This window comes from Macrotis lagotis, chromosome 1 (genome assembly GCF_037893015.1).
Source record: "Macrotis lagotis isolate mMagLag1 chromosome 1, bilby.v1.9.chrom.fasta, whole genome shotgun sequence".
In the NCBI taxonomy this organism is placed as follows: domain Eukaryota; kingdom Metazoa; phylum Chordata; class Mammalia; order Peramelemorphia; family Peramelidae; genus Macrotis; species Macrotis lagotis.
Window position 1 is genome coordinate 877,163,339 of NC_133658.1, and position 17,144 is coordinate 877,180,482.

Genomic DNA, 17,144 nt, shown 5'->3' on the forward strand with positions numbered 1-17,144 from the left:
GAGTTTGGTTGTGGCTAGTGGGAGGTGGGGGTGGAGCAGAGAGTTCAACCTTACAAATAAGAAAACAGACCTGGGAAAGTTAAGTGACTTGCTAAAGGTTATGCTGATTCTGTCTGAAAGAAAGTCAAATCTATACAATCAGGCAAACTGGTTTGAGGGGTAAGGGTGAGGGAATGGTAAGATGGGGATGTCTGCAACAGAAAAAGGAAATTTTTTTTTCTTTTCTTTTTTTGGAGGCAATTAGGATTAAGTGACTTGCTCATTTAGTATCTGAGGTTGGATTTAAACTCAGTTTTCCAGACTCCAAGATGAAACAGGGAAGTTTGGAAGAAGGGAAAGATTGGGAGCAAGATGAGATACATTTTAGATTACTAGGCAAGCCTAGGAGACCTAAACCACTCAAGAGAAATGCAAGCAGGTAAGACAATAAGCATTTATTAATTGCCTACCAAACATCATGAAAAATGATATACAGAAAGACAAAATATTAAGTCTCTGATCTGAAAGAATCCACAGTATAATGGAAGGTACAATTTGCAAACCACTGTGTACAATGAATAGACAGGATAAATGGGAGATAATCCAAGAGGGAAGACCCTAGCATTAAGAGGATTTGAGAAAGAATCTTTACAAAAGGTGAGCTTTTATCAGGAGCTTGAAAGAAGTGGAGGATGAAGGAGGAGAGAATTTCAGGCAGCGACACCATCAGAGAAAATGCTTGGGGTCAGGAGATGGAGGCGTCTAAGGTGAGGAACAGCAGAAACACTGGATCACAGTATACGTCAATGGGAGTAAGGTGTAAGAAGATCAGAAAAGTCAGAGGGGCTGGGATTTGAAGGGCTTTAAAAGCCAAAGAAGGTTCCATTTTCTTGATCCCAGAGGCAATAGGGAGCTTCTGGAGTTTACTGAATGGAAGGGAGACACTGGTGTGTGAAAGGAGGATGGATTGGAGTGGGGATGAGGTGAAGCAGGTAATTCCCCCCCACCCCCCCAACAGCTATTGCAGTAGTCCAGGTGTGAGGCAATACAAATCTGCATATCAAGGTGGGGAAAGTATCAGGAGAAAAGATGCTGCAAAGGTGAAGTCTACAAATCTTAGCAACAGATTAGATATGGCAGGTGAGAGAGGGGAAAAATCCAGGATGCCTCCTAGGTTGTGAGCCTGAAGAACTGGGAGGGACAATGGTACCTTTGGCAGGAATAGGGAAGTTTAGGGGGAAAGATAATGAGCACTGTTTTAAACCTGTTGAGTTTAAAATGTCTACAGGAGAAGAGGCACATAGGAGGGAGGTTACAAAGAGAGCCCAGCAGCATCCTTGGTGAGAAGAGCACTCGAGTCTTATCAATATTGCTCTTCTGTTATGCAATTCCAGGTTCTGTCTTGGGGACTGAACATGGGGTGGGGGTAGGGTTTGGCCTTAAAAGAGGGGGGCTGGAGCACTTAAGGGAATTCCAGGGGCTTGCCACCCCAAAGATGTGATCTGTGTGGAGGTGCGTCACACAGACCCCCCCCCCCCACCAAGTACTCACTTGACATAATATTTGTGCAGCAGGCTCAGGTTCTCCTGGAACAGTCGCAGGTAGCTCTCCAAGGAGTTTTCATTGAGGGCCAGGTAGAGCCAGGCCCGGCCTGCAACAAGGGACAGACATGAACTCCAGTTCTGATGGAGGTGGGGAAGACTTATATAAACTAATGAAGGGGGGCAGAGAGAGGGTCCTAGGATCAGCTGGTCACAGATTTATACCTGAAAGGAACTCAAGAGGTCAATTCATCCAGCCCTCTCACTTCACAGACAAAACCAGAGGCCTAGAGAGATGATGGATAGTTTGCCCAACACCACACAAAGTAGAACTAAGTAGCAGAAGTGAGTTCTGAACTCAGATCTTTCCAGGGGACCCAGATTTCAAACACACTAGCACCCACTATTGCTGGTCAGTAGATTGAGGAGTAGGGGAGCTGCCCAGCTCAGAAGAATTAGAAGCTATAAACTGCTCTCAAACTCCTATTATCTTCCCAAGCTAGGAAGAGGAATTTTTCTTAACTGGGGTTATGATCAAAGATTTAGAGCTGGAAAGGACCTTAGAGGTCAAAAAACACCTTCATTAAATAGATAAGAAACTGAGGCAAAGAGAACTTAGAAGGCAATACCAATGCATTTTGTTTAGGAACTTGCTTGCCCAACCAATCTTCCAACAGGACTCCAATGGGAGGGAGAACAGAGACTCTTCGGAGAAAGGCAGACTTTCCAAAGGGAAGGGATGAGCCAGGGATAAAAGCCCAATCCGTCCACCAGCCTGCCCACTCCCAGGCTGTACTCACTGCGCCCCAGATTGGTGGTCACATGCTGCAACACCTCAATCTGCCGAATGGCTTCCTTTCGGGTAAAGTGCACCACCAGGACCCAGTAGCCAGAGGAGAGATCTTGTAACCTGAGAGAGAGTGCCACCAGATGGGCATTGGTAGTGGACTAAACCAGACCAGTTACAGGCTAGCTGCAATGGTCACCAGACCCACCAGGTTCAGACTCATAGCAGAGAGTTTATGGGATACCAAGGTGCTTTAGCCAAAATCAATTTGTGTATGGAATGGGATGTTGCTAAACATTGAGAAATGATGAATAGCAAAAACCTAAAGAAGTAGAAGATTTATATGAACTGATGAAGTTCAATAGAACTATGCACCATGATTACAACAATGACATCAATCAAAAAAATTGAAAGAACACTATAAAATTATAATTCAGTCTTTATTTTGAAAAAAAGAAAAAATATTTCCCTCCCTTTTTTGCAAAGGTAAGGGAACTATGGATATGGAATATTGTATATATCTCACTGGGTGTCATTGATGTGGTTAATTTTGCCAAATATTTTCTTTCTCTCCTTGATTTTATTCATAACAGGGGTGGCTTTCTGGGGAGGGAGAGGGAACAGAGATATATTTAGAAATGAAAGTTGTGTAGAACAAAAGATATCAGCTAAAAAATTTAAAAAGTATACATCAAATCCATCATTAAATAAATTACATCGTGTGTGGGGTCAATTGGAGAGTGGCAGAACAAACTGGAATATGAATATCATAGAACATTTTACTGGATCATATGAAACGAGGAAGATGAGGAATTCTGAGCACCATAGAAGGTCTTGTTGGGCAACATAAGACAGCATAAAGTACTGACACCCAGAAGAACCACATCCAAATTGGCAACAAAGCCAATGTTGAGAGACAGTTGAATTCAGATTAAGTGAGATGACCAATCCTAGTACGGGAGGGCAAATGATTATGGTGGGGGACCACAGGAACAGAATGCTGCATATGCTACCAGATGCAAATATTTTGCTGGTCAGCTTTGCCTTAATGTTTTTATTTGTGAAAAGGAGGTTGATGAAAGGGTGGGTATGTTTGTTATAAAATGACAGCAGTATTAAAAACACACATAAAAACACATAAACACACAAAAGTTATCATAAGCTCACTGATCAAGAGCTGCAAGAGTTACAGATGAGAAAACTGAAGTGACTTTCCCAAGGTCACACAGGTACTGAATGGCAGAACTAGGATTTAAATCTAGAGCTACCATTTCTGTACCATTTACTAGCTTTTTAAAATCCATTTGCATTGCTATCTTTTAAAAATTCATTTTCATTGCTTCTATTTTTATTCAATAAAAATATAAATGAAACAAATCAATTCCTGCTAAATTGAGACCTGCCCCCAATGCCTTTGTGCCACACCTCCCCTGTCCTTTAGCTTTTCATTTCATAGGGATTTGTGCAGAAGGCAGAAGAGTTCCCACATCTTTAGCTGTGGGGAGAGCAATGCTCCACTCTTCCTCCACCTAGTCTATCCCTTCTTGGACTGACCCAAACTCCAGTCTGCCTTACCCATAAAGCAAAGCATGGTCCAAATGCTCACAGAGACGCTGCAGGACTTTATCATGATTGCGAATAGCTGGGGTCTCGTCTTCACAGGCAGCAAAATAACTCTGCAACTGGAGGATAAAGAAAACAAAACAAAAAAGTCTAGAAGATGTTACGGATACAGAGAAGCTATTATTAAGGAGAGGGGCATTCATAGCATCTCAGGAGCAGTGATGCTCTCAGAGGTCATCCTGTCTCCTGAATGGAAATCTCCATTATCATATCAAACTATTTTACCAAAAAGAATTTATTAAGCATAGTCCTAGGGCTAGACAATCATTGCCCTCAGAGAACTTCATTTGACATCCCTGCCTAGTGTTCTTCCAACTCTCAGCATTGTCTTTGTTGCCAGTTTGCATATTGTTCTGTCATTGCTTTTCCTTGTCTTTCTGGTGACAGACCTGAATTTCTGAACAGTTCTAAGGTGTCAGAAAGTTTTTTCCTTATATCAAAGCCCCATCTCTATCTTCCATCCATCTTCATCATACTCTATAAGACCCAGGTAGAACAAAGTTAATATGATTTCCACATGAAACCCTTTGAATGTTGGGAGTCTGTTGCTGGATCTCCACTAAGCCTTCTCTTCCCCTGGTGACACCTTACTAGATTCAAGAAGTGATAGTCTGATATCACATCCAGTAATCCCTTTCTTAGAGCAAAGTTCGAAAGATTCCTAAGAGACTCTTTCAGCCAGGTCTCAATTGTGCATGATGATAGGAAAAATGAACCACAGATACAGTCAAAGTATGAATTCCATTCAGTCTCATTTAAAATGCTACAGATGGCTGATATGGTGGTGCCTAATTCCTACTCCTGAGAAGGCCAAGGCTGATAGATCTTGTGAGCTGCACCAGGACAAAAAGCTCTTAGATGTCCATCCCAATGTGGTCAGCCCCCAGGAACAGAGGTCCACCAGCCTGTCTCTGAAGAGACAAATCAGAGCAGATAAAAACAAGAGCAGCTTAAAGTTTCTGTATCAATTAGCACTGACGTTGGGCCTTGTGAATGATCTATACCATATACTTCCAGCCATATGCCATAGCTATAACATATATTTTTATACAATCTAGGTCTAAGGTCTCAGGGACCTTAAGGAGCACTCGGACCATACTTCGTGAATCGCTGACCTAGGTGCTGAAGGTAAAGTGACTAGCTGGGGAATACAAAATGTGTTAGACAGAGGTGGGACTGGAACCCAGCTTCCTAGCTACTAGCCCACACTACCACTTAAGGTGCCACCAGGTGGCACCATAGTGTACAGAGTGTCTGGCCTGGATTCAGGAAGACTTGAGTTCAAATGTGAGCTCAAAGGCATACTAGCTGTGTGACCATGGCCAAGTCACTTTCACCCTGTTTGCCTCAATTTCCTCATTTGAGGAAATGAGCTGAAGAAGGAAATGGAAAACCACTCCAGGATTTGTTTTTTTTTTTTAGGTTTTTGCAAGGCAAGCAGGGTTAAGTGGCTTGCCCAAGGCCACACAGCTAAGTAATTATTAAGTGCCTGAGAGGGGATTTGAACCCAGGTACTCCTGACTCCAGGGCCAGTACTTTATCCACTAAGCCACCTAGCTGCCCCCCACTACAGGATTTTTGCCAAGAAAACTAAATGCAGTCAAAGAGAGTTGGATGTGGCTGAAACAATTCATTAACAACACTAACACTTATAAAATGATAGGGATTAAAGAAGAGGAGAGGAAGATACAAAAGGAGAAAGAGGAGGAGGAGAAGAAAGGAAAGACTGCCAATGAATTATTTAAAAAACAGAAGAAAATAGAAGTTCAGAGGAAGACAGATGAGCAAGACAGCTTTGGAGCTAAAGTACTGACTTTATTATATGCTTTTAACAGAGATTTATTTTTTCATACAATCCTCTTTTTTCTTCTTTGCATATAAAAATGTTTGTTAAGATCAGAATAAAGATTTTTTTTTAAATTGCTATGAAAATTGTAATTGTGTTTACTTCACTTTGTGTCAGTTGCTTATCTGAGATCTGTAAGCTCCTAAGGGTCCATCTGCTTTATGTGCCCTGTATTTGTCACCAAGTTCTGAAAGAAACCTAAGTGCTCTGAGTGACAATGAAGACTGGAACAAAAGGCTTGATTCCAAGTCTTTGCCTTGGTGTAGGTAATGGGAGCAGCAGGAAAGCTGCTGCTTCTCTGCAGGGTTAATGGAAGATGCTCCATTCATTGGCTCTTTCCAATAGCTAACAATTCAGGAGACCATGGATGGGTGTCTATCTGAGGCAAAGAAGATCAAATTCAAGCAATGGGTTTGGGCAAGGCCAAGTTCTTGAGGCTGCTCATCCAGGTGGGGGTGAGGAGTGGGGCAAGGGATTGATTGATATCAGAGGAGATGGTAGCTCAGAGGGTGAACCAGATCACAGATGGAAATTGCAAAGCACTGACCAAAGCACAAACTACTGGGGTAGAGTTCTCCCATCCACTCCCAGGAGGGCAGATATAAGGTCAGGGATTACTCAAAGAAAAGTCCTAGAGCAAAGGAGTCTCTTCCCCCTGCCCCAACCCATTTCCCCATAGGTTTCTCTGGTTCTTCCCAGGTACATCTGAATCTCTCCATTTTTCAGAGGGGACAGAAGACTGATGGGAGAGCAGAAGGAACTCTGGTCAATGGTCACTCAGGCTCAGCAAAGGTCTTCTGGGTGTGCTGGAGGCCCCCTCCCCCTCCAGCAGTAGTTAAAACAAATCCACCAACCCCAGACTCCTGGAATGGGGCCAGTCATTCAACCCCTACAACAAATGAAGCTTCTTTTCCTCCTACCCTAGCAAGGTCCAGCCTCTCTGCCAACTTGAGATGAAGCTGGTAGCACTGGCTGGGGCTGCCCAGGGCCTGGGAGGTTCCAATTCAAATTAAGGGGCCAGCAAAGAAAGATCCCATAATCCCAACACAAAGAACCATTGGGAACCCCTGAGCATTTCCCCTTTTGGTCTTGGCTCAAAGTGATCAGTCCCTGGACTGCCAGAGAAACTAAGTTTGCTATGGATTTTCCACTCTATTGTTGGTACTGGGTGGAGGGAGCCTGGGGTTCCATGAATCTGCCAAGTGAAATTGTTTCAAGCCAGTCCTGGAGGATTCCCCAAAAGTCCCACCACATTTAAAAAAAAAGATGTGGACTGAAAATTTACAGATTATGTGGCAGTAAAGCATTGTGCTTAGGAATCAGAGGATCTGAATTTGAATCCTTGCTCTGTCACTATTCCCCATATGATCTGGGTGAAATCACAACCTCCCTGGATCTCAATTTCCCCACTGCATTTTGCACCTACTTTTGCATCGTTGTTGAAAAGATTAAATGAGATGATATTTTTAAAGGGTTTAGCAAAGTTCCTGGAACACATCAATGCTTAGTTCTTCCCCATCCCCTTCACCCAAGCCATGAGTGGGGAGTGAGGCAATAGGGGTTGTGGATGGAGCCCTGAGATAGGAGTCAGTCTTGAGTTCAAGGACTGCTTCAAACACTAGCCAAGTGATGATAGGCAAATCACCAAAATTCTCCATCATTCTGGCAACTCCCTAGGATGTATTTACCACTACCTGGTTTACTAAATCATAAAAGGATCCTACTCTAATGGGTGAGATGATCATTGGGGACCCCTCCAATGATGGAGTCCAAAGTCTATACAAGCAGTATCATTCACATCCATACCCTACCAAAATTTTGACGGGGGGGGGGGGGGGTTGGGAGGGGGATGTATACAATATGCTGGAGGTCTCTTTCACTTTCACTTTCTCCTGAAATACTAAAGGAAACATTGGGGTAACTGATGCTGGCCATCTATCATCCCTCATTGATCATCTTTTCTGTCATGAGAGGACAGAAGTTCATTTGCTCTGGGTTTTGTAGGATGAGAGGCAAAGGTGGCCCAGGTCTTGCTGACCCACAGCAGTATCTGTAAAATATTCACAGAGATGACCCTTGGGAATATGTTGTACAGATGAAAAAGTAAGAATATATGGCATGAGTTTTTGATCTTTTCTGGATCACCATTTAAAAAAAAATTCATCAATAAAATCTAAGATTTTCCTCCCTACCCACATTTGGTCTCTTCCTTTAGATGCTATGGAAATTAGTACTTGAGCATCCTCTGGCATGGATCATCTTTATATAATTGGTTGAATCCAGCTGCTTTTTCACCTGGGGTACCCCAGGGACTGCATTATCCTAAGGGTGTGGGTATGATAGGTCCATTATCCTTGATGGAGAAAATGGCTTGATGGAGCAATTTTTGCAAATCTTTTTCCATTTTTCATTGGTTTGTGATCATCCTTACATTTTCAACCTTGAATGGACTCAGGATGGTTTTATGTAGTAAGATATCTTATCAAGTTTTCTTTAAGAATAATTTTATCTTTCACTGTTACTATTGTTCAGTCATTTTAGTTGTATTTAACTGTTTGTGATCCCATTTGGGCTTTTCTTGGCAAAGATACTGTAGTGGTTTGTCATTTCCTTCTCCAGCCTATATTAGACATAAGAAAACTGAGGCAGAGAGGAATAAGTGACTTGCTCTGGGCCACCCAATGAGTAAGTGTTTGAGGCTTAATTTGAACTCAGTTCCTCCTGACTCTATCTACAATATCAGGTAACTGTTCCGTCATTATCTTTAGGACCACCCAATATAAGTTCTTCTCTACCATTCTATGGATACTTAGGAATTTCAATCCATCTCCAACCTTCTCACACTAGAAATATCTTTCATCCCCTCAACTGTCCCTCTAATTAGTTATTTTTTCCCTTATCTTCCATTTTAAGAAGGATCTTATCTTTATTTTACTCTGGACTTCCTCTACCACCTACCTACCCTCCAATCCTTTGAAGTAATGAGACTTTCCTCCAGGGCAGTCACAAACTCTATCCCTTCATCTCCTCCCCCTTTTCAGTTTCTCCTCAAGTATTAATTTCACCCTTAGAAAGTAAGCTCCTGGAAGGCAGGGACTGGCTTCCCTTCAGTTAGTATTTACATTTCCTAAGTTCAGCTGAATAAATTAATATAATAAATGCTGGTTGCCCAAATCTTTCTCTTCTTGAACGACTTCTTGAAAGCTTTTCACAACTTGGTCCCAATCTTGGTCCCACAATCCAATCAAACTGGAATTTTTGATGATGCTCAAAAACTATACTCCCTAAAGGCAGCTAGGTGGCACAGTGGATAGAGCACTGGCCCTGGAGTCAGGAGGACCTGAGTTCAAATCCAGCCTTAGAGGCTTAATAATTACCTAGCTGTGTGGCCTTGGGCAAGTCACTTAATCCCACTGCCTTGCAAAAACCTTAAAAATAAACCCCAATATTCCTTCTTCCATCTTCAGGCTGAGAGCACATTCACTCTTCCCTTCCTCCTTTAAGAATCCTTGATTCTCGAGGGGTGCTAGGTGGCATAGTGGATAAAGCACCGGCCTTGGAGTAAGGAGTACCTGGGTTCAAATCAGGTCTCAGACACTTAATAATTACCTAGCTGTGTGGCCTTGGGCAAGCCACTTAACCCCATTTGCCTTGCAAAAACCTAACAAAAAAAAAAAGAATCCTTGATTCTCAAACAATACTTTCTATAGGAAGCTCATAGTGACCCCCTTTCTGTTATTATTTATTTTGCATATATTTCGTTTACAATATCAGTAAATGGCTCAGTGAATAGAGCTTTGAAGCTGGAGTCAGGAAGATCTGAGTTCAAATTTGGCCTCAAACACTTACTAGCTGGGTGACCCTGGATATAGTTTCCAGGGACTATTTTATAGGCTGTAAAGCCAGGTAATTCTAACTTCCTAGGTCATCCTTCTGAAGATCATAACAACACTGATTTCCCAAGGTTACTGTGAGGAGCAAATGAATTAAATTTGTAAAATGCTTAGTAGTGCACATCACCATCACCATCACCACCACCATCACCAACATCATTATCATCATTACATCTTTGCCAGTAGAATGTCAGCTCCTTGAGGTTAGGAGCTATTTCCTTTTTGTCTCTGTATCCCTAGCCTCTACTAGTGTCTGCCACGTAGTGGGCACTTAATAGCTTGTTGATTGGGGGGTAGTGGGATCATATTGCTTTAAGTCATATTTCACATAGGGCTAATAATACTCATCCAATTTTCTAGTTCTTGCTCCTAAAGCAAAAGTCAAAGGTTGACCTTAAGTCCAAATCACATGGGATAATGGGTGTTCTTCCAAATGTTTTTTTCTTTTTTCTTTTTTCTTTAATTTAAATTTATTTTTATTAAAGATATTATTTGAGTTTCACATTTTTCCCCCAATCTTGCTTCCCTCCCCCCTCCCCCACAGAAAGCACTCTGTCAGTCTTTACTTTGTTTCCATGTTGTACCTTGATCCAAATTGGGTGTGATGAGAGAGAAATCATATCCTTAAAGAGAAGTCTAAGAGGTAACAAGATCAGACAATAAGCTACCTGTTTTTTTTTCTAAATTAAAGGGAATAGTCCTTGCACTTTGTTCAAACTCCACAGCTCCTTATCTGGATACAGCTGGCACTCTCCTTTGCAGACAGCCCAATATTGTTCCCGATTGTTGCACTGATGAAATGAGCAAGTCCTTCAAGGTTGAACATCATTCCCATGTTGCTGTTAGGGTGTACAGTGTTTTTCTGGTTCTGCTCATCTCACTCAGCATCAGTTCATACAAATCCCTCCAGGTTTTCCTGAAATCCCATCCCTCCTGGTTTCTAATAGAACAATAGTGTTCCATGACATACATATACCACAGTTTACTAAGCCATTCCCCAACTGAAGGACATTTACTGGATTTCCAATTCTTTGCCACCACAAACAGGGCTGCTATAAATATTTTTGTACAAGTAATGTTTTTACCCTTTTTCCTCATCTCTTCAGGGTATAGACCCAGTAGTGGTATTGCTGGGTCAAAGGGTATGCACATTTTTGTTGCCCTTTGGGCATAGTTCCAAATAGCTCTCCAGAAGGGTTGGATGAGTTCACAGCTCCACCAACAGTGTAATAGTGTCCCAGATTTCCCACATCCCTTCCAACAATGATCATTATCCTTCCTGGTCATACTGGCCAATCTGAGAGGTGTGAGGTGGTACCTCAGAGAAGCTTTAATTTGCATTTCTCTAATAATTAATGATTTAGAGCATTTTTTCATATGGCTATAGATTACTTTGATCTCCTCATCTGTAAATTGCCTTTGTATATCCTTTGACCATTTGTCAATTGGGGAATGGCTTTTTGTTTTAAAAATATGACTCAGTTCTCTGTATATTTTAGAAATGAGTCCTTTGTCAGAATCATTTGCTGTAAAGATTGTTTCCCAATTTACTACATTTCTTTTGATCTTGGTTACATTGATTTTATCTGTGCAAAAGCTTTTTAATTTAATGTAATCGAAATCATCTAATTGGCTTTTGGTGATGTTCTCCAACTCTTCCTTAGTCATAAACTGTTCCCCTTTCCATAGATCTGACAGGTAGACTAGTCCTTGATCTTCTAATTTGCTTATAGTATTGTTTTTTATGTCTATGTCCTGTAACCATTTGGATCTTATCTTGGTAAAGGGTGTGAGGTGTTAGTCTAATCTAAGTTTCTTCCATACTAACTTCCAATTTTCCCAGCAATTTTTATCAAAGAGGGAGTTTTTATCCCAATGGCCAGACTCCAAATGTTTTTAAAGGGAACAAGTTCCCTTAAGCATATGAGAGAAAATGAGGGAATTTTTTAAAAATACCTACAAAATAAATCAAGCTCTATGGATGCCTTTTGTTCTTTATACTAATTAAATCTTAGTAATTGAATTCCCTCATAGCAAAACAAAAAACAAGTTAAGCAAAACTGGTGCCTTCCCCCCTGAGATCCCCTTCTATTTACTTCATATAAATCTTGCATGTATCTAGTCATTTACATATGAACTCCCCTCATTAGCAGAGACTTCTCTCAAGGCTCAGCCCAGGTAGCCCCTACTCTATACCTTCCCTGATTTTCTACCATCCTTTCCAACCCCATTAAATAATTAATTTTTGTCAAATTAATAAAAAATTTCATCTAAATATTAAATCAAATTCTTTTCCCTCAAATTATTACTGGGTATTTCCTTTTATGTTCATGAATCTGAGCTTCTTATATTGTTGTTCAAAAATTTTCAGTTGTGTTTGACTCTGTGGCCCATTTGTAGTATGCTTGGCAAAGATAGTGGAATACTTGCCATTTCCTTCTCTAGTTCCTTCTTACAGATGAGGAAACTGAGGTAAACAGGGTGAAGTGACTTGTCTAGGATCAAACAGCTACTAACTAACTGAGGCTGGATTTGACTTGTCTTCCTCACTACAGACCCAACCCTCTTTCCAATTCATCACCTCATTGCTCTTGGGCTTATTATACCACTTATCAGAATATAGAATACTTGAGAATGGGATTGCCAAACCATAGTAAAAAATGTGTAGAAGTTCATGGCCAATGAGAGTGAGAGGTCAATGTGTTCCTAATTTAGAAAAATGAAGAAAATGAAATCTACAGCTTATCAACCAATGATACTGATTCCTGGCAAAATTTTAGAATCTATTATTAAAAAGATGTAGGGTTAAACTCTTGAAAAGAACATAGTGATCCCAGAGAGTCAGTCAGATCTCAGCAAGAACAGGCTGTGTGCCAGACTAACTTTTACTTCTTTGTCTGTCAGGGTCACCCCACTGGTGACTGAAAGGGGTGGGGTGTGAAGATGGAGGCCATTTGGGTTTTAGCAGAGCATCTGATGAAGTCTCTGGTGCTGCTCTTGCAGAAACAACAGAGAGATGTGGGCCAGGAAACAAAAGGATTTTATGGATATGGAAACTTTTGAGCCTATGATTTAGAAGACTGGAACTATTTGCCTTTTTTTATTTTAACTTTGTCTTTGTAGCCCCAATACCTTAAAATGATAGGCTTTTTAAAAAATGTTTGTTGAGTAGAAATGAGTATAGGGAGAGTAGGAGACAACAAATGGAGAGTCTAAAAGTTGTACTGGATATTGGTTTTTTTGGGGAGGTAGTTTTGGTTTTTTTTTAGGTTTTGGGGTTAAGTGAATTGCCCAAGGTCACCTACCAAGTGCTAAGTAGTTGTTAAGTGTCTGGGGCAGCATTTGAACTTAGGTCCTCCTGACTCCAGGGCTGATGCTCTATTCACTGCACCACCTAGCTGCCCCAGTTGTATTGAATATTAAAAGAATCAGATACTCAGGATCCATGGAAGAGCAGAGACAATAATCATAAAGGATGAAAAGGTATAGATGGGCTGCAATCTGCACCAGTGAAGGGAGTGGTTACCATGAGATCATTACAATCCTTTGAAGTAATGAGACTTTTTCCTCCAGGGTAGAGTCACAAATTCTATCCAGGTTTTTGCTAGTTAAACTGCTCTTCTTTCATACTGGCAGCAATATGGCAGGAGGAAAAGAAAGCATTCAAATTCTACCTGTGATAATCACTCTCTGAGTGATTCTATGCATTTTCTTAGCCTCACTGGGATTTTCTCTTTATCCATAAGATCCAGGGATGATGAAAGGTAGGAGGGCACAGCAGACAGAAGGATGGCCTAGAAAGTCAGGATTACCTGGCTTTACAACCTATAAAACAGTCCCTGGGCAAGCTGGTTAACTTGGGCAAACTGGGAGTGGGAGTGGGGGATGGGTTATATATCTGCCTTAGTGGAAGAAGTCTCCATACCAGTTGTTCTCAAATCAATGACAGATCTGAATGTTTTTATGGGAATAATAATAATAATAATATATTAATAATACCTGTAGTATCTTCCCCACAAGTTTTTCTTTCTTTCCCTATTAATTAGCAAGCATTCATTAAGCACCTTCTGTATACTAGGAACTAAGCTAATTGCTGAGGACATAGGCTAAAATAATCCCTGCTCTCAAGGAGCTTCCTCACTAATATGTTGTGAGAATCAAAAGAGTTATGTCTTCAAAATGCTTTACCACCAGCATCACAGACTCAAAGCAGCTTCAGGAACCAACTAGACCATTGGCAACATGGCAGAGGGAAAAGAGTCCTAGACTGGGATCCAAGAAGCTCTGGGTTCTGATTCTACTTCAGACACTCACTAGCTGTGTGACCCCAGGCAAGGTCATTCTATCATTCTGTCACTATTTCCTACACTTATAAATTGGGAATTGGGACTCACTGGCCTTGAAAGTCACCAATCCCTTTACATATATATATAATGCAAAGAAACAGACCCAAGCAGGAAGACCTGATTTCAAATGGATTTCTGCTAGTTATGTGAGCCTAGGCAAGTCAATTTAGGATATAATGGCAGTTCACATTGTTTTATCTATTTATTTATTTGTTTGTTTGTTTATTATTTAGGTTTTTGCAAGGCAAATGGGGTTAAGTGGCTTGCCCAAGGCCACACAGCTAGGTAATTATTAAGTGTCTGAGACCAGATTTGAACCCAGGTACTCCTAACTCCAGGGCCAGTGCTTTATCCACTATACCACCTAGCCACCCCGGCAATTCACATTAACAGAAAATTCCTTACTGGGAACTTCCTACAGCAGGAAAACACTGCACACATTTAAAAAAAAATCCAAAATGTGTTTTCTTGACCTGGACAAGCCACTCAATCTCTCTGGGTCTCAGTTTCCTCATCTATAAAATGAGGGATGGAATTCAATAGCCTCTGAGACATTTTCTAACTCTAAATTTATGACCTTATGATCCACAGTGGAATATGGGTCTGATTTCCCTCTAAATGTCAGTTGTTATTATTAAAATGAATATTAGTGTTCATGTTGAGACATAGTAGATATGTCAGTTGTTATTATTAAAATGAATATTAGTGTTCATGTTGAGACATAGTAGATATGCCATAAAGTTGACCTCAAAGTCAGAAGCCCTGAGTTCAAGTACAGCCTATGACACTGGCTCTGTGACTCTGGACAAGTCACAACCTTTCAATACCTCTTTAAACTGATGATGTTTGTCCTTCAGTCTTTTTTTGTTTTTGTAAGACAATGGAGTAATCATTAAGTGTCTCAGGTCTAATTTGAACTTAGGTCCTGACTCCAGGGCTAGTGTTCTATTCACTGTGCCACCTATCTGCTCCTATCCTTCATTCTTTTTTTGAAAGGCAATGGGATTAAGTGACTTGCCCAAGGTCACACAGCTAGGTAATTATTTAAGTGTCTAAGGCCGGATTTGAATTCAGGTCCTCCTGACTCCAGGGCCAGTGCTCTATCCACTGCACCACCTAGCTGCCCCCCATCCTTCATTCTTGAAGAAGACCATGACATTATTGGAGGTGATGCCAAGACAATCACAAGAACTGGATTTGCATAAGGTAGGGCTATGCTAAGACACCAGTCTCAACTTTCTCCTCCAGTCATCTGGGTGGTCAGATATGGATCAGAATGACTAGAGATGGCCCTGGAGGTGAGGCAGTCAGGGCTAAGTGACTTGCCCAAGGTCACACAGTTACTAAGTGGCAAGTATCCCAAGGTCACACAGTTACTAAGTGGCAAGTATCTGAGGCTGGATTCGAACTCCACGCCAATGCTCTATTCACTACACCACCGGAACTACCTCTCTAACTTGGAAGAGTTGCAATCTTCAGTGGCAGGGGAGTTTTCCCCTGCACCAATGAAATCAAATCATAGATCTGGACCACCTCCCAAAACCAAAATCATCCCTGGAGCCTGCTCAGGCCAGCGGGCTGGGCAGAGTCCTGGTTACCCTGCCCCCATGCCCTGGCACCTCCTTTCTCACAGAGCTCTTGCCAGCTCCTTTGGGAGGAGGCAGTCAGCTGACAGCTCTCATCTCGTGGCTTGGGGAAAGGCGTTGCTGGCCTGACTCAGAGCATTGTAATCTAGGCCAGTCCCACTCTCAGTGAGAGACTTCCCAGCAGCCCCCTCCCCTCACACCCACTTCCAATTAAGGGGGCCTGGACTAAGAACTTCTCTATGAGCATCTAGGGAGTATTAAGAACTGCCCCTTGAAAATGATAAGGAGCCATCCTTTCCTCCCTGGCCCCTGCCCGCTGATGAGGGGCAATCAGCACTAGGAAGAGGAGAAAGGATTATGTGGACTCAGGGGGAACATCTCCCTTTCACCAAGAACAGATACCAGTTGATAACTTAGGGGAACTGGTTCCCTCCATCTTTCTGGGAGGATCCTCAGTGAGACCTACAGGGGATCCTAGAGGTTAAGGCCAGCCCATTCATTTGACAAATGTGAAAACCGAGGCCCAAAAAGGGAAGTAACTTGATTCACATATTTAGAATTGGGAGGCATCTTAAATTGTATTTAGCCTAATGCTCTCACTTCACAGATGTGGAAATCAAGGCCCAGAAAAGGAATATAATTTGCTCAGCATCACACAGATGGTAAATTCTGTCACAGGAGGAAGCCTAGCTTTAAAAGTGCTTTGAATTCCTTAGGGAGTATGGGGATGGGCTCATCTGACCCAGGGATTCCACCCCTGGGCATAAGGAATTCAGAGAGAGGGAAAAAGGCTCTCTTTGTATTCATAGAAGCTACTTTTATGATAGCAAAACAACTAGAAACAATGTTAGGTGTCCATTGATTAATAGCAGGAAAGAAATATGGCAGATAGGGCCCTAAAAGGAGATTTTCACTTAGAAACATTAGAGGGCAAACCATAGAATCAACATATGCATTCATTTACGATTTTAAAATATAGTCATCAGGATTAAAAGCATGCAGAGAAATATCAACTGCTTCATATGTCAAGAAGCTTTAAGTTTAAAATGACTAACCACCTCATGGTCCAGTTTGTATGAGAATAAACCCAACCTATAAGAACATAACTACTTCATTTTACCAGACACATGCCAGTTGCCACTACTGAGGAAAGGAGAATGCTAGCTAGTTGGTAAATAACTTTGCTTCCATCTTTACTTGAGACTGAAGAGTACAATGATCATATATTGTGTCCTGAATCATAAAAGAAAGTAATGATGATCGCTAATAAGTTTTTGTTGAAAGGGGAATCCTGTTACACATTTCTGAAAGGTCAGAATGTAGTTTTTGCAATCAGAATCTACAAGGTAAAGGGAACAAGGAGGTATCATATATTAAAAATTATGGCAAAGTTTTGACATTTTTGGTATGAAGTAGATGCAAAAGTAATTAAAAATAACAATCCAAAACAAAAAAAAGAAATATGGCAGATAAATATTTAACATTATTGTTCAGTCATTTCAATCAAGTCTGACTCTATGACTCTGAGGTTGTTCTTGACAAA

General features: G+C 41.3%; 1 protein-coding gene across 3 annotated transcripts in view; it reads right to left on the reverse strand.

Moving 5' to 3' along the window:
• Positions 1-17,144, reverse strand: part of PLEKHM2 (pleckstrin homology and RUN domain containing M2) — a 60,938-nt gene that overhangs the window by 22,197 nt on the left and 21,597 nt on the right. For all 3 annotated transcript variants that reach the window (XR_012474576.1, XM_074218365.1, XM_074218364.1), the window contains exons 2-4: positions 3,883-3,989; positions 2,321-2,430; positions 1,531-1,630 (exon numbers count right to left, since the gene is read on the reverse strand). Coding sequence is in view for 2 of the 3 variants with exons in the window: in XM_074218365.1 (XP_074074466.1) it covers positions 1,531-1,630; positions 2,321-2,430; positions 3,883-3,989 (317 nt within the window). In the remaining variant the exon portion in view is untranslated. The remainder of the gene's footprint in view (positions 1-1,530; positions 1,631-2,320; positions 2,431-3,882; positions 3,990-17,144) is intronic.